Source organism: Pseudochaenichthys georgianus, chromosome 1, assembly GCF_902827115.2.
Source record: "Pseudochaenichthys georgianus chromosome 1, fPseGeo1.2, whole genome shotgun sequence".
Classification (NCBI taxonomy): Eukaryota; Metazoa; Chordata; class Actinopteri; order Perciformes; family Channichthyidae; genus Pseudochaenichthys; species Pseudochaenichthys georgianus.
The window spans coordinates 43,426,549-43,445,028 of record NC_047503.1 but is presented as its reverse complement, the minus strand read 5'-3'; the positions used below and the strand labels follow the sequence as shown (position 1 = coordinate 43,445,028).

Here is an 18,480-nt window from a genome sequence, read left to right as displayed (position 1 = left end):
ACGATCAAACGCTTGCCCCAGTCTACGGGGAAAGACCCTTTCCTTGTTTTTCTAACGGATATCACTTTATTTGTGTCACCATTTCGGCTCTCAGGAGGAGTTGAATCGATCTTCAATGTTTATTTTGTAATACTCTGACAGATACTTTGACTCTGACTTCAGCAAATAAAGAAGAACAAGCTAAAGTTTAAGAATTGAAAGTCAAAGTCAACTTTATTATCTCTGCTTGTGTGATGCAAACAGGGAGAACAAAATGCAGTTTCTCACCGTCCCTCGAACATATTCAAATATATACAACAATAAATATACAAAAATAGTAGTCTTCACACACATTTGAGCAGGACACAGATTGGTGACTGAAACGGATGAATATATGACAACAGTGCAAATATATAACAGTGGAAGTAACTGTCTGTAGTGGCGAGGGAACAAGTGGTTCGACAGCAGGTTTTTCTTCAGGGTGAAGACTTTGTTAATGTGTATCTATCTCATGAGCTGAGGTTGAGTCTAGGTTTTAAAGGGACCGATCATGCAAAATACACTTTGTGATGTCTTTTATACATAAATACGTGTCGGGGAACTCACGCAGCGTCAGCAAATAAAACCCTCTCTCTGTTCCTCCGTACCCAAATCTCTAAAAACGGGGCTACAACGGAGCTGACCCAGATTTGCGTCCGATATGACGTAATATCAGAAACGTTGCTATCAGAAACAATGCCCGACTGTTTTGGACGTAATATGGTCGGTGTTTACATTAGCATCGCTAGCACTCAGAGCTAACCTGTGCTGGAGAGCATGTGTGTGAAGAAGCAGGAAGTAAAAAGGAACTCACCTCGTGGTCTAACCGGAAAGAGGGAAAGCCTTTGAGCTCCAGACTGGTTCAGAGAGAATCTTTCTTTTTTTTTTTTAAGCTACTGACCCAGATCAGAACGTCTCCATCAGGGCTGAAATAGAGGGGTATGAGGGATGTCTAAAATGCATCTGTTTGGTACTTTGAGCAAAACACTTCATAGACATGGTTTTTATATTTATATTTTTTATATATGCCTAAAATAGAATAATAGGAGAAGTTTAAAAGGGGAGAGGGGAGATGTGGGAAAGGAACAAGTGGTTCAGCCGCAGGTTTGTGTTCTTTGTTAATGTGTATTCATCTCACAGCTGTGTGTACTAAGTGTGTGTACTAAGTGTGTGTACTAAGTGTGTGTACTAAGTGTGTATACTAAGTGTGTGTACTAAGTGTGTAACCGTTGTCCCTGCAGAGAAGGATGACCCCTCCTCTCCGGGGGATCTGGCCTGGGACGTGGACCAGGGTCGGTCTGATCGCTCAGCTGAAGGAGCAGTACAGGAAGGAGCGCAAGGGCAAGAAGGGCATAAAGAGTGAGTCCTGCACCCAGTTTACCCCCCCCCCCCCTCTTCCTGCTTGTATTGGTATCTGTTCCTTTATCTCACTTTGATGTCATGTGTTTCCTCCCCTCACTCCGTCAGGGTGTAACTACTAATCACAAGCATCAAATCAGCTTTTGACTTCACCAGTATCTGCAGGCCCACGGCTTTAACTCACATGCTGACTCATCAATGCTCCTTTAACACTTGCAACGACTTGCGTACGGGGTTGCCCAGTTAGATAGATGTTAGATGTTTTGCTGACTGACGCTATAACCGTCAATCTCTTGGTGATATTTAGAAAACCACTTGTTTGATTTCTTTGTTTAGAAAACATAAATCTGGCATATAATTGTTAGAGAATAGACAGTTTAAAGTCTGTACGAGACTGTCGGATACAATACCTCCATTTTGAAGTAAACCAAAACCTATATTCTGCTTTACCGTCCCTAAAACCCTAAAACCCTAAACCCTGTCTCTGCTTTGCCTCAGTGTCTCCCCGTCCCTGTCTCTCAGAGATGTAGTGTCTTCTCCTCTTGTCTCTGTCTCTTTGTCCTCTTCTTGTTTAGTTTTGTCTCCTTTGTTTTTCTTCTTCTTTTCTTATCGTCACTTCTTTATATGTTCTACTTTAATGTTCTGAAGATCCCCTCAAGTCCTAACAGCGATGCATTTTAAGCATCGCATTCATGCTGCCAATATCATATACACGTCTTCTCTTTCACTCTGATTCACTATAGTGCCATGAGTCATCCTCTGTGTGTGCAAACAGTGAGGGGCTTTTACAAAATGCATTATGTTCTTGACATTCCGGTCGTGCAGTTTTCTGATATCGATGAATTATGATAATATCAAATATGGATGTCTCTTCGTATCCGGATTGTTGCTGGTTCATTTCATCTGTTCCACTTTGGATACAGAGATTCTTCTGTTGCCGTTTCCTGTCACGTTGTTTCTCCGGAAATGTATTTTATTTCTTATTTTTTAGTAATAAATGTTCTGATACCTTTCCATTTTGAGCTAATAGTGCTTTTACTTGAGTATTTTGATTTTATGATACTTTAAACGCATACTTTTTTATATCTCAGAAGCAAATAGGTACATTTATTACATGATGCAGTAATATACTTCTAATGTTACCCTGTAGCATACAAGTGTCGAAAACGGGTGTGCAATTGGGACACGACAACATCAAATAGTATTCGTCAAAACCATTAAATACAATAGTTTGTTTCTGTGGTTCTATTTGCTTGATCTTTTCTGTTGGACCCTCTGCTTTACTCCTCCTTCATGCTGTGCAGATTTAACTGTCTTTCTTACAACAATATTAACCTTTCTTTCACTGTTCACTAATGTCTGCTTTTCACCTCTCTCTCCCTCTTCTCTCTCTCCCAAACCTCCCCTTTTCGTTCACCGTCTCTCCGTCTCCTTCCGACTCCATGTTAGTTTCCTCGTCTGATTTTTGTCTCCCTCCTCCTTCCCGTCCTCCTCCAGGACCGAACCGCTCTAAGCTTCAGGACATGTTGGCGAACCTTCGGGACGCGGAGGACCATCCCTCCATGCAGCCGCCCCGTCACCCCCCCCCTCCCGCCACACTGTTCCCAGACTCAACGAACAGGAAGTGGGACGCTCTGAAGATGGTAACCTACCCTACTAAACCTGGTTTATGCTGTTGATTGTACTGAGATTTTTAAGGTGTGTCCATTATCATTCTGGCCGGGGGACAACAGCAGGGGGTTACCTTGGTTGCTGATTGGCTAATGGTTACACAAGCCAAAAAATCGTTTTATGACGTCATAAAGTGGCCAAAATCTGATCAGCTCATTTTCAGACAGGTTTTTATAGAAATGGATCAAAAAGAGAGAATCTTTTTTCCTGAAGCTTTCAGAGTCTCTTTACACAGACAGGGTGTCCGCGGGGTCTTAAAAAGTATTAAAAGTTGATAAATCAATTTAGCGAAAATTAAGGTTATTAAAAAGAATTAGACGGCATTTTCCAAGGTATTAAGAAGGTCCACCGCAACGACAACATGAAACACCCTTTAATTTACTGAAACAACATGTCGGGAAACCCCCTCAAGGCGGCCCTATGCATCGCGTGCCATAAATGCTGCTTCTTATTTTAAGTTTCGTTGCCTTGCTCCGCTCTGTGGGGGGGGTTATCGGCTGGTGGACTACCTGAGAGATATCCAGCAGGAGAACACGCCATCCACCACGGAGATAAACAGAAGGGCAACCATGACAACCATGCTCCGGGTCTTCTTCGCTGCTTTTGGTGTATTTTGTGGCGGCAGCAGCGCCACTTACAGGCCTGGCATATGTACTACAGCGTTTCCAGCATTTTTCCAGCGGTCTAGTGTGAACGGACACGTTAATGAATCGAATGCGTGTGAATGTGTTTTACTGTAGTCCTCGTGGGGCCGGGGTCTAAGCCAAACTATATCCGGTCACAGAGATCTGCTATTTTAAAGTAAGGTCAACACATATCGACCCTAAATATAGTCTATATTAAAGGTGGGGAAGGTAAGTTTGAGAAACCGGCTCGAGATCGCTAGAATTTGAAAATACACAACTGGAGAAAATCTGCCACTTCCTCACAGAGCCCCTCCTCCAACACACACGAACGCGCACATGACCAATGAGGGCACGAGATAAGTTTGTCCCCCGATGGAAGGCTGACAGGCAGGTAGGCCATGGTTGTACTTTTTACAGTATTACGGCTTCTACGGATGAAATTTTTTTATGGATTTGTTGTCAAAGCACTTCAGATATTCATTGCTATCGGGATGTTGAGAGCATTCCATGGAATATAACAAAAAGTGTATCTCGAGCCGGTTTCTCAAACTTACCTACCCCACCTTTAAGAACGAGAAAAGTCTTAACATATATATCGTTTTTTGTAAACATATGACCAATGTGTGAGGGTGATGACGTCAGAGCATCGTCCTATGTGCCGGGCTTAGCCCCGGACAGCCCCAGCCCAAATTTAACCCCTGGGTATTTGTGAGGGAGCTCCTATATGGCATTACCCCGCTGAAGCTCACCAAAGTTTATATATTTCTATAGTTCAGGTTTTGTCAATTGTTTTGTTTATTGGTCAAATACTGGTTTGTACTGGTTTCTGATGGTTTCACTGGAATGAAAGAGCACAGAGCAGCAAAGCAGCATGCTGCATTAACCCTGACCTTCACAGAGAGGTTGAAGTTCATGTGGAGAGGAGGCTTCAGTAGTCTGTCTGCACTCTGTTTAGTTGTGCTATCTTACAATCAATATAGTCAATGTGAGGTAAAGTGTGTCGCCAAGGTAACCGGTTAGAACTCGAAGTTGCGATGAGGTCTTAAAATGTATGGAAAGGGTCTTAAAAAAGGTATTAAAAAGGTTTTACATTTGACTTCAGGATTCCTGCATATACCCTGACAGAGGGGACACATTGATGTAGAAGAGACTTGAAGAAGAGGGGACACATTGATGTAGAAGAGACATGAAGAAAGGGGCACACATGTTGATGTAGAAGAGACATGAAGAAGAGGGGACACATTGATGTAGAAGAGACTTGAAAAAGTGGATTTTGCATAATAGGTGACCTTTGAACCCAGGTGTCTGTTTGGTCTCCGTAGAAGCGATGACTTTCCTGCCGTCTCCTGGGAAGTCCTTCATAATGGGCCGAGTGGACGAGGCGGTCTCCAACGAGCTGGGACTGGGAGAACTGGCCGGACTGACGGTGGCCAACGAGGCCGACAGCCTGGCGTACGACGTGAGTACAGAGTGAAACCGTTTGCGTGGAGAAGAGACAGAAAGGCCACACTTGTGAGGAAGGAGCTGCTTGGCTTGGGCAGAGGAGATGTGTCCCATGTTTCATGGACGCACCCCACACACTCAGCCCTGCTGCTCCTTCCACAAATGCTTGTTCCTCACAAATGTGGCACCATTGGAATGGAAAGAAAACAGGCTTTCCAACGGTATAGGATTTATTGCCAAGAAACATTGTTACGACAACTAAATAATCTACCAAACACAGATTTCCTTACTTTTTGTGTTAAGTTTATATGTGTAGACTTTATATAGACCTTTTGCACGATTTTTGTTGGATTGTTGGAGGAGCTCAGGTCAGAAGAATTTCATTGCCGTTTCTGCACCGTAGCTTTGTGCATATGACAATAAAACCTTTGAATCTTTGAATCTTGAGACGAGAGTTTAAATTATACCCCCCTCCCCCCTCAGATCACCAACAACAAAGACGCTCTGAGGAAGACGTGGAACCCGAAGTTCACCCTGAGGAGTCACTTCGACGCGGTGCGCGGTCTGGCTTTCCACCCCGTGGAGCCGGTGCTCGTCACGGCCTCCGAGGACCACACGCTCAAACTGTGGAACCTGCAGAAGACGGCGCCCGCCAAGAAGTGAGGCTTTATGTCAGGAAAGATCTCACTGCAGCTTGAGCTCCAGGCTCAGGATCCATGTGTTTCTGATCCTCTCCAGAAAGGAAGTAGTCTTCACATACAGAGCATCAACTAGTTCCTGAGCAGTGTCCTTCACATGCTGATATCCAAGAGAGGAAATTACACAGTCACGAGATGGAGGAATACCGGTTCATGTAGGAAATCATACATCCTGTCATGTTCAAAATACTGTGTGTTTCTCTAAATCGGAAAATTCTGACTTTTTCTCAACATTTCAAAATAATTTTTCTTAAATCTCAAAATTCTGACTTTTTTTCAAAATCTAAAAATTCTGACTTTTTCTCAAAATTCTGACTTTTTCTCCAAATCTCCAAATTCTGAAAAAAATAATCTGGAAGTAGTCTACACACACAGAGCATCAACTAGTTCCTGAGCAGTGTCCTTCACATGCTGATATCCAAGAGAGGGAGTTACTCAGTCACAATATGGAGGGACATAAAGCAGTATTCAATGTTTACTTCAGATTAGCTCCACGTCAGAAATGAGCATGCTTGATGTCCTCTCTCCATAGAGGCTGAATCATCATGTTAATCACATAGCTATCATCTGCCTCAAACAGTCCTGATGCTCTTCTAGGTCATCACACATCCTGTCATGAACACAGCTGCAGTTGGATACCTTTGTTATCACGTTGCTCTCATGCTGGAAGAGGACTTTCACTATTTTCCCAACACTTTACAATGTCATTCAGGCCAGGGGTGTCCAAACTTTTTCACCGAAGGCCACATACAGACAAATTATACGAAGGTCTGGGCCCCTCACTAGAGGGCATATCGCCTCGTAAGTCAAGTTATAAGTTAGCTAAATTAATCAAATTTAGGTCAATTTGCCTGATACTTGAAAAGAAGAAGGAAACCGCCGACATCTCTCCAGAGGGTTACTCAATTTAGTCAGCAGCTCATTCCTTAAAACAGAAGCTCAGATTGATTACAATAAGGAGAAATATGAAGTGTCTACGTCAAGCTGTTAAGTTAATATGTCATTGGGCTTTTTTCTTATCAACTAAGATTTGTTGGAACATTTCCAACTTTAACTGACTGAATTTATTTGAACAGTGGACTTATTAACACATGAATGCTACTGTGTGATAGATGTTTACATATATATTTAAGAAGAAGACGAGCTCAGTTTCATTTGTGGGCCGTATTACAGTACATTATACTTTTTGGAATTTTTGGCCGATTCACCCCTGAATCAGGCATTCATGTACTGTAATATCTACCTCAGTATTTATTTACATGTTTATTCTATTTTATCTTTATTGTGTACCTTGTGTGAACATTGTTTTTTCACTCTGCTGCTAAAAAACCCTAAAGTTCCATCTTATCTTATCTTAATCTGAAAAGGGCTATTTCTGGATTTATAAGGAAATATTTCAGTGAGATGGTGTTTTCTTGTTTTCTGTTCATCCTTATATTTATTATAGCGCTTTATCAAAGACCTCTCAAAGCGCTTTACAAATACACATTACACACACAGATCATACATGTAATGGTGGACAATACCCACAGGAGCAAATCCGGGTGAAGTGTCTTGCCCAAGGACACAACGGCCTGACGCAGTGGGGCGGGAGCGGGTTTCGAACTGGAGTTCCCCAACGCCCCCTTGAACTGCGCCACCCGTCCCTAATATAACCTCTGTTCTGGTTGTTTCCCCTCCAGGTGTACTGCTTTAGACGTGGAGCCTATCTACACATTCAGAGCTCACAGGTGAGATCCCTTTCACTTTTCGTTTTAGCAATAAACATATAGATATTTCCTGTAGAACAAAGCTTGATTAACAGGCTGTTTGAACTCAGCCGAAGAATGTTATTTAAATATTCAGAAGTTTAAAGAAAATGAAGATACATTTGGAATTTTGATCTTGGACTTTTATTATGATTCTGCTTTTACTCAAGTAAAGGACCATTGGAGACATTCTTATATTCATGTCGTACATCAACTTATCTCGGTCTTTAAATAAAATAACATTAATATTATTCATAACGACATGTTTGTGCGCTGTGCAATAGCTGGCTCCTAGTACTAGGATGGGGTCAAATGTCACTGTGTGCTGTGTATGTGTGTGTGGCAGTTAAAGAGGGGTTTCATTCCTCCTCTTCTATTGGATATTTGATTTCATGAGGCTCCACAGAAATGAACTATCGCATTAAAATATAAAAACGTCTCCCTGTGCAGCGGTGCGGTGCTGTGCGTCACGATGAGCTCCAGTGGAGAGCAGTGCTTCAGTGGGGGGGTGGACGGTACCATCCAGAGCTGGAACACCCCCAGGCCCCAACATCGACCCCTACGACTCATATGGTACGCTCCAGCAGTAATTACCTGCATGCAGAGATGGCAAAAGTACACGTCCTTTACTCAAGTAGAAGTACAGATACTTGTGTTTAAAAAGACTCTGGTAAAAGTAGAAGTACTGACGAAACTTCTTAACTCAAGTCAAAGTAAAGAGGGCTTTGAAGTGTACTTAAGTAAAAAGTACCCATAACTAGCAGCTGTTTTAAAGAGTACCTGACCTCCCTTTATATTAATAGAACATAATGTCATTGTTAGCTAATGAATGTTTCCATGCCGACCAACGGCAACATGACACGTTCCATTGGTCCCTCTTCTTTAGAGAAGACCAGGAAATTATGGATACACGGATCGTGTTCCAATCAATAGGCACGCAATGACTCTAAAGAATAATGATCACGCACAAAACACACATTCAGACTAAAGGAACCAGCTGTTTGGAAATGAGAGAAGCAGAAAGTACAGGTATTTGAGTTCAACATGTGAGAAGTAGAAAGTACAGGTATTTGAGTTCAACATGTAAGAAGTAGAAAGTACAAGTATTTGAGTTCAACATGTAAGAAGTAGAAAGTACAGGTATTTGAGTTCAACATGTAAGAAGTAGAAAGTACAAGTATTGAGTTCAACATGTAAGAAGTAGAAAGTACAGGTATTTGAGTTCAACATGTAAGAAGTAGAAAGTACAAGTATTTGAGTTCAACATGTAGAAAGTAGAAAGTACAGGTATTTGAGTTCAACATGTAAGAAGTAGAAAGTTCAGGTATTTGTGTTCACATGTGAGAAGTAGAAAGTACAGGTATTTGAGTTCAACATGTAAGAAGTAGAAAGTTCAGGTATTTGTGTTCAACATGTAAGAAGTAGAAGTACAGGTATTTGAGTTCAACATGTAAGAAGTAAGAAGTACAGGTATTTGTGTTCAACATGTAAGAAGTAGAAAGTACAGGTATTTGTGTTCAACATGTAAGAAGTAGAAAGTACAGGTATTTGAGTTCAACATGTAAGAAGTAGAAAGTACAGGTATTTGAGTTCAACATTAAGAAGTAGAAAGTACAGGTATTTGAGTTCACCATGTAAGAAGTAGAAAGTACAGGTATTTGAGTTCAACATGTAAGAAGTAGAAAGTACAGGTATTTGTGTTCAACATGTAAGAAGTAGAAAGTACAGGTATTTGTGTTCAAAATGTAAGAAGTAGAAAGTACAGGTATTAATGTTCAACATGTAAGAAATAGAAAGTACAGGTATTTGAGTTCAACATGTAAGAAGTAGAAAGTATAGGTATTTGTGTTCAAAATGTAAGAAGTAGAAAGTCATCAGAAAAATAAGTAGTGGAGTAAAGTACTGATACCAGAAACATGTACTTAAGGACAGTAACAAATTATTTGTACTCCACTACTTCCCACCTTCTCCCCTGCATGACAGCAGATGCAGAAGATGTTATTTGTAATGTTTGATCCCTGTTTTACTTTTATGTATGCAGCACGATGCCAAGTCAAATTCCTCGTACGTGTCAACCTACCTGGTGATAAACCTGTTTCTGATGTGTCCTGCAGAGCCGTCTGTCCTGCGGGGGGCGCTGCTCGGTCACTCAGACTCAGTTTGGGGTCTGGTCTACAGCTCGGCCCACCAGCGCCTCCTCTCCTGCTCGGCTGATGGTACGGTCCGGCTGTGGAACGCCGCCAGCATCTCGCCGCCTCTCGCTGTCTACAACGAGAGAGGAGGTACGACACGATGTGATAAAGCAAGACAACATCTTCAAGACCCTTTAGTGAATTGAATACAAGTCAATAGTTTAAAACAGTAGGGAGACTATAGTATAGACTGTAAAGTATGACTTCCTCGAAGCATGCTGATGTATATTTCATTAAAGGTTGGCTTTTTCAAATAAAACAAGACCCATCAACAGACTCTGAATAATAATAATAATAATAATAATAATACAAATATATAAATAACTAACGCAACCCTACGCTGTGTGTGTGTGTGTGTGTGTGTGTGTTTGTGTGTGTGTGTGGTGTGTGTGTGTGTGTGTGTGTGTGTGTGTGTGTGGTGTGTGTTGTGTGTGTGTGGTGTGTGTGTGTGTGTGTGTGTGTGTGTGTGTGTGTGTGTGTGTGTGTGTGTTGTGTGTGTGTGTGTGTGTGTGTGTGTGTGTGTGTGTGTGTGTGTGTGTGTGTGTGTGTGTGTGTGTGTGTGTGTGTGTGTGTGTGTGTGTGTGTGTGTGTGTGTCAGAGCTGGGAGTGCCCACCTCGGTGGATCTGGTGAGCAGCGACTCGGCTCACATGGTGACGTCCTTCAGCACCGGACACATCGGACTCTTCAACATGGAGACGCAGCAGCTGGTCCTGCAGCTGGACTCTGCCGGACCTCCAGGTTACATCATAATAATAATAATAAAACTACATGGGATTTGTATAGCGCTTTTCCTAATGCTCAAAGACACTTCATAAACTCAGAACAGAAACAATACAAAGAAAACAAATAAACGACCATCCACAGGCTGACCTCCACACTCATGAGGGAAACTGTAATACTGTTCAATGTCATTACTACGTCTCTCTCTTGGTTGTAAACAAAACCACATAGTTACACAAACACCAGCTCAACAACATATATAACGTGTTCTGCTGTGAAGATCCCTCTCCTGCTGCTGTGCGTTCCCTCGATGCTTTGAGTCTCTGTGTTTCCTGCAGCAGCCTTGAGATAACACCGTCTCTCAGAGTGCGTTCGGTCCCCGATGGACTGAAGATTGTGGGTTTTAAATGTTAATGCTGTCCTTCTCACGTCCGCCCACACACAGAGGCTCCCTGCAAGATCAACAAAGTGCTGAGTCATCCCACGCTGCCAATCACCATCACAGCTCAGGAGGACCGGCACATCCAGTTCTTCGATAACAACACAGGTGACAGAGGAGAGCTTTCATTACATTCAAAGACTCAAAGGTTTTAAAGAGGACCTATTATGCAAAATCCACTTTTTCACATCTTGTAAAGAGACTCTGAAAGTTTCAGGAACAAAGATTCTCTCTCTTTTTGTCCTGATCCATTTCTATAAAAACCTGTCTGAAAATGAGCTTATTAGATTGTGGCCACTTTATGATGTCATAACGATGTTTGGCTTGTGTAATCACTTGAATCTCCTCCTAGAGCACCATTGTGTTCTTTGTAACCAAATCGCTCTCAGAGGGGCGCGGGGAGGGGCTCCTTATTTTCATCTAAAGCAGGGGTGGGGAACCTCCGGCCTCCGGGCAGTATACGGCCCGCGAGACAATTTGGTACGGCCCTCGAGGTAATTTATAAACACACGCAAAAAAGAAAAAAAAATTAAGAAATCTAGAAAAAAATTAAACAAGCGAGTGCCTGTTTTTCCTGGCCAAGGTCTGGGTCCTTGAACACAACACGAGCCTAACGTGTCATCACGTGGTATATTTCTCGTCTGACAGGGGGCAGTTCTGACGGGGAGCACCAGAACGCGGCTCCGGCACTTCAGAAATTGCAGTACCCAAAGTCCGTACACATGCCGCAGTTTTTGCGTGGCTGTGTCTTTAGTTGAAAGCCCAGTGGCGATCTGTTCATCTGTCATACTGATCATACAGTCATTAGCATCTGGTTAGCTAGATATGCTAACGAATATAAGAAGCTTTTTCTCCAACCAGTGAGGTAAAGGCACATCTTTATATGATCATTATAGTTATAAAAAAACAAGAGAATAAAGTAAACGGGTATAAAATACTATATGACAGTAAAAAAAAAAGTTGTTATTAACAAAGAAGAATACAGTTTGAAAGGAGTGATTTTTAAAATATTCATAAAAAAAAAAAAATCTGCTTCCAGTTGTGTTTCATCTGGGTGTTGAGAGATGTGTCCATAGATCTCCTAATGTTGCTCTCAAAGTGCACCAGATTGATGCTTTTAACTTCAACATTTAAAAACAAATCTTCCCAGGGGAGCATGCCCCCCGGACCCCCCTAGAGGAGGTGAGGTCCCCCCCACTTAAATCATGTTCACATGGATAGGAAACTAAATACATTGGCACACATCTTGTGTCCATATCTTTCTGTTTTGGTGGTCACGCCACACCGTGCACGTGCATGCATGCGCGAGTCATGGTGAGATATCTGGATTAAGAGGTTGCTTTTTCTTTGCTGCACAGAATGAAATGAATGGGCTGTGATTTAGTTTTTTTAATTCAATAATTTGTACGGCCCTCTGAGGATATTGTAAAAATTGAAATGGCCCTTGAGAGGAAAAAGGTTCCCCCAAGTGATGCTCCAAAGATGCTACTGAGCTATAGAAATGTTTTGAGCTTGACATACAGGGGACTTAAAAAGCTGTAATTGAGTTATATTTAATCTCTTTCTGTCGTTATCAGAGTGATTAAATTGGATAAAGGGTCATTTGTTCTTCTTTTTTCCGGTTTGAAGGGTAAACTGATCCACTCGATGGTGGCTCACCTGGACTCCGTCACGTGTCTCGCTGTGGATCCTAACGGACTGTACCTCATGTCAGGAAGTACGTATTCAGCCATCATTTCTGTTGTTCATTGTGAAAAATGTAAACATTCAAGGATGGCATTGTTGGGGAATAGTCTGTCTGTTTCACAACAATCTAAGAAAATGTCTTTATATCGGATCCATTGTACACAGTTACATTTCTTAGCACAGAAACATCAAAAGACTGTTCAGATTTAGGAAGCCTTCACTCTTTATCCTCTATTTAATATCACGAGAGATTCATTGCTGTGTTTAACATTTTCAATCGAAACATAAACTAAGACTGGAGCCACATGAGAACGGGAACGCAAACGAACCAAAATCGTTATCAGAAAAGTCTTCCGTCCACACGCAATAGGCACCAGAAACGTGTCCTTCCACACGAGACCGCTCGACCCGCTGGAGACGCTGTATCAATCAATCAATGTTTATTCATATAGCCCAATATCACAAATGTTACATTTGTCTCAGTGGTCTTCACAGTTGTGCAGAATATCAGTATGACAATACGACACCCTCAGACCCTCTGTCCTTAGACCCTCTGTCCTTAGACCCTCTGTCCTTAGACCCTCACATCGTACAGGGAAAAACTTCCAGAGAAAACCCACAGTTTAAAGGGAACATGGGAGAAACCTCAGGGAGAGCAACAGAGGAGGGATCCCTCTCCCAGGACGGACAGACGTGCAATAGATGCTGTGTGTAAATCGAAGAGATAATACATTTGCTGTAGTACATATGCCGGGCCTGTAAGTGGCGCTGTACTTCCGCCACAAAATACACAAAAGCAGCGAAGAAGACTTCCGAGCATGGTTTCCATGGTTGCCCTTCTGTTTATTCTCCGTGGTGGATTTAGCAGCAGAGGTCGGGAGAGGCAGCAGCAGCTGATCTCTGATCTCTCTCTCCTGTCCGATTAGACTTCACTCGCGTTTATGTCGATCAGATCTAGGTAGTTCTAGCTAATGATAGGACTGCCTGAGTGTCAAAGGACACTTAAACAATAAGCGACATTTTGACCGGAGAATTTTTGATTTCGGCTCACGGAAACTCTGCTGTGCGGGGGGGGGGGTCTGCTGGAGGCACCTGCTGGGTGCACTGTCCTGCGAGATACCGGGACCTGGCTCGAAAAACTGTTGTTGTTGGCGAAACACATCAGCAATGACGCGGGTGACACGGGGTGAGCAGGAGAGGCGGGGCTATGGCGTCATCGTTTCAGAAAACGATCGTATAGGGCGTACACACAGAGCCGTTTGGCCCCCCAGAGCGTTTCGTCCGCAGATCGACCCACCTTGGGACCCGTTATCGTTATCTGCGTTTCCCCGTCGGCCTCGTGTGGCCGAACCGTCTATATGATGGAGAACTGTATGATATGACCGTTTTCGTTCTCGTGTGGCTCCAAAAGAGATGCCCCTTGCAAAATACGAATTGCAGTAAAAAAAAAAAACAGCAACATTTAGTCAGAGTATAAAGTACTATCGAAAATCGGAATATTGTGAGTTTACTCTACCTGGACTGAACACCTTGAAAGACTGATTCACTTTATTGATCCCAAATTGGGAAATGATGAGCAGCAGCAGCAGCAGGTTAGCAAGGCATTGTTTAAATAAATAAACTGTGGGGTCTCGAGAAATACATCCTCATTGTCTCCTTCCTTTTCCTGTTTCTCTTCCTCGTCCTCCTCCACTTCTTCCTCTCCTTCTTCCTCTTCCTCCTCCTCCGCCTCTTCCTCCTCCTCCTCCTCCACTTCTTCCTCTCCTTCTTCCTCTTCCTCTTCCTCCTCTCCTTCTTCCTCTTCCTCCTCCTCCTTCTTCTTTCCCTCCTCCTCCTCCTCTTCCTCCCAGGTCACGACTGCTCCATCCGCCTGTGGAACATGGAGAGTAAGACGTGTATCCAGGAGTTCACGGCGCACAGAAAGAAGTCGGAGGAGTCGATCCACGACGTGGCGTTTCACCCGACAAAATGTTACATTGGCAGCGCCGGAGCCGACGCGCTCGCTAAAGTCTTCGTATGACCGGAGACACGGAGGAAATGAGAAAGAGGAGACACGGAGGAAATGAGAGAGAGGAGACACGGAGGAAATGAGAAAGAGGAGACACGGAGGAAATGAGAGAGAGGAGACACGGAGGAAATGAGAGAGAGGAGACACGGAGGAAATGAGAGCGAGGAGACACGGAGGAAATGAGAGCGAGGAGACACGGAGGAAATGAGAGAGAGGAGACACGGAGGAAATGGAGAAAGAGGAGACACGGAGGAAATGAGAGAGAGGAGACAGGAGGAAATGAGAAAGAGGAGACACGGAGGAAATGAGAGAGAGGAGACACGGAGGAAATGAGAGAGGAGAACGTTCTCTACATCTGAAAGCTGAAGGAGACAGTTTACCTGGACTGCTCCTTCTAAGATTTGTCAAATATTCCCCCCTCCCCTCTTCCCCTGTTTGGGACTTTAGGCTGGCCCGGGTCCCGAAAACAAACAAACCTCTGGATGAGACGATGAATGAAAACAGGAAGTGGCAAAAAAAAACAAAAAAACAGGGACTCTCAGAAGTTTTCAGTAAGCTGGAATCTCTTTTCTTTTCTCTCCACTGACCCCAGAACAGCCTGTGTCTGTCGGTGTTGCTTAGAAATGTCGTTCATGATAATGTGCCTTTTTTACTTCACAATATGAATCATTTAAGGTGTTGAGGAAAATGTATTTCGTGCATCAGAAGATCCACTTTTATCTCTCAAAAATAGACAAAAGTAACAACCCACTTTTTCGAATATCAGTCCGATCTGAATGCTTCTTTTGAACACTAAATCCTTTCCTTATGATCAAAAACGCTCTAATTTCGCCTCTCGATGACCCTCCCACTCTGCACAGAACTCGTGGACTTTTGCTTTCAATCGAATTTGGTGTGCTTTTTCCTGTTTTAAGTTTTTGCTTGCAGCCTGAAGAAGACTTTTAGTCAGACCCATACAGGTTTCATCCAGTTAACGCTTACACTCGGAGGTAAGAGGTCAAAAGCCATGACCCTTGTTCTGTTTGGAGATGGTAGTGCGGGGTGGACACTCTGAAGCAGGTCACATGATAACATCTGGTGGGTTTCATTTCAAATGTGAGGGTTTTCAACACATTAGTGATCCCATTAGTAGACGAAGAAGAAGTTATGGCGCATTTCCACTACAGCGCGGTTTAAGAGTGCCGTGCCCGGTCCGTTTTTGGTTGCGTTTCCACTTGGCGTAGTTCCGGCTAGCGGGTACTTTTTCACAGTTTTTCTGGCTCTCCAAAATCGAGATTCTTTCCGGGCCAACAACCGGGCTGAGTATGCTAAACTAGTGAGAGAATCGCTGGCAACGACAACAACATGAACATATTTTACCGTGATTTAATTGTAATACACGTTTCAAAATGATGCCGAAGTGACAACAAACTGATACCGGTTAGTAAAAACCATGAATTAATGCTTTGACAAGTCTGCAGACAGACGGCAGGCGAAACACCTTTTAAAATGCGTGTTTTCTGAATGGAGATCGGCTAAGCTAACGTTGTATATGCTCCGACCGTCCACACTCGCAACAACGGCCTACAGACATAAATAAACTAGCGACTGTATTCTCCATGACACAGGCAGTCTGTGGTTTGTACTTGTTTAACTTCTGTCTAGTTTCTGAACAGATATGAGGAGCTGTGAGCTCTGAGGGCTAAGAGCTAACGGCTGGTTTTGTGTTTCGCATTGAAGATGACGTCACGGCTCCGCCTACACTGCGTTACTATAGTTACTACCCCAGTTCCTAAACTGTAATGGAAACGCAGCATAAAGTGAGCCTGGCCTAACGAGGCCTAACGAGGCCTAGCCATACCGTACTAAGCCGAGCGAGGCCCTGCAGTGGAAATGCGCCGTTAGACTCTGTTGATGGAGATGGGGAAGAGTTGCATGAACCAGCAGAAAATCAGGAATTGGCTCGTTGATTGATTTTGTCTTCACTCTGCTCCTGCAATTTAATTTACACATTTCCATCAGAGCAGCAAACATACATGAACACACTACAAGCTTAATATCTTTGTTTAACCCCATACTGACAGAAAGAGGAACACTACAGAGAGATGTTGCAGCCTCTTGGTCATTTGAATTGAACCCCTTCAGAGTGTTTGGATGCAGCAGTGACATGTTGTTGACGATTACTGTAAAATACTGCACCTGTAAACACATCTGCCGTCATGTGACTCTTTAATAGTTGAAGATCAAACAGAAAACTTCTCTCCAAAGTGAACAAAAGAATCTGAAATATTTTGGGTTTGATTTTCCGAAATTCGCTTTCCTGTGAAATATTTTGGATCGAATCCTTTCTGATTCAGTGGTTTTGATCCACGTCGTGCTGCTTTTCATTGTGTATTTAAAGTCTGACAAACTAAAGCTTCATATATATTATTTTTCTTTGTATTAATGAATTACTTACTTAAAAAAAAACGCCAAATTAAAGCCAAAAGACTCAACGAGGGACGACGAGTTGCTTCCTACTAAACCCGACAGTTGTTGTTGCTAATGCTAATTAGCTCCTTTTGTTGTGAAATAACATTTGAACAGCTGTTTTAGTTCCCAAACCACACACACACACACTCCCCTCCAGATTTGTAAAACGCTTTATATGCTGACTGCCTGAAAATATTGTATTTTGTGTAATTATTATTATTGTTATTTTGAGCAACGACTAGTTTTTTAAACAATTTTTTGTGTTTGGTGACAGAATTGTAAAAAACACAGGTAGATATTTTTTTTATTCTCTGTTTTACTTGAAGTGTACTCCTTTGGGGTTTCTGCTGGTGTTGTAAGAAGTATTTATTTACTTGACTTTACCTCTCAGCACTACATAACACTTGTTGCTTTTTACCAAATTATCATCTCAAAAAATTGCAGCTGTTTGTGAGACGGGGAAAGTTTTGGGTCGGATTTTGTGTTGCTTTTCTTTTAAAATTGCAAATGTGTAAAAAAGGGTTTAGCAGATATGTGTACAGTTTTAAAGCAGATCTATTTATAAACGTGGTGTAATTTAAGGGAAATTCAGTGAATCATTTATGGACTTTAAAGTGAGCTGAACGATCAAATATTATTTATGTTACACGTACACATTTAGAGAGTCAATGGCTGCAGTTTAAAGATGTCCTGTGAAATGATGCATTGTTCACCTCCTCGTCGTAGTCTGAGTTCAGTGACGGGATGTTTTGAGTGCTGTTCCGTTAAAAGGCCGAAAATGTTTGTTGAATTCTGGAACATTTTAAAAGCTCTTTATTCAAAAAGTTCACTTTAATTCCAGAAGAAAACAACTCACCCGTTCAGGTTCATCAGACACACCGAGTTTAGATATTTCTATTCCAATAAGATACTTTAAAGAGGCCCTGTTATGCTCTTTGGGGTTTTCCCTCTCCTGTTGTGTGTTATATTGGTGTGTGCATGTTAACGGTCTGCAGAGACAACATTTCCATGGAATTGGGATTGAAACGCCTCCTTTGTTTATTCTGTAACATAGGGACATCACTATCACACTGTAACGCGTTTCTATTGGCTAGCACTCCAACACATCGTACATGATAGGCTAAGGGGCGGGACATCTCTAAGTGGTTGACCAATCACAACAGAGCCGGCCAGCTGACCAATCAGAGCAGACTGGGCTCTGGTTTCAGACAGAGGGTGAAAAGAGGTGCTGCAGCACAGGCAGTATGAGAAGAGCTTTTTGAACATTAAAGCATGGAGACATGTAGAGACACTACATACTGATATACACCTGAACATCAGCAGGAGAGGACTCTTTAAAGTAGAGACACAACATACTGATATACACCTGAACATCAGCAGGAGAGGACTCTTTAAAGTAGAGACACTACATACTGATATA

General features: G+C 42.6%; 1 protein-coding gene across 1 annotated transcript; it reads left to right on the top strand.

Moving 5' to 3' along the window:
• The first annotated feature begins 975 nt into the window (after positions 1–975).
• LOC117451694 (striatin-like) lies at positions 976–15,659 on the top strand. Its single transcript, XM_071204130.1, is given in 15 exon segments — positions 976–988; positions 1,260–1,312; positions 1,314–1,377; positions 2,875–2,948; positions 2,951–3,020; positions 4,997–5,133; positions 5,601–5,776; positions 7,498–7,545; positions 8,014–8,101; positions 8,103–8,136; positions 9,678–9,845; positions 10,354–10,494; positions 10,922–11,021; positions 12,544–12,632; positions 14,452–15,659. Coding segments are annotated over 15 exon segments (1,425 nt in total). The 3' UTR covers positions 14,622–15,659.
• Positions 15,660–18,480: the final 2,821 nt, after the last annotated feature.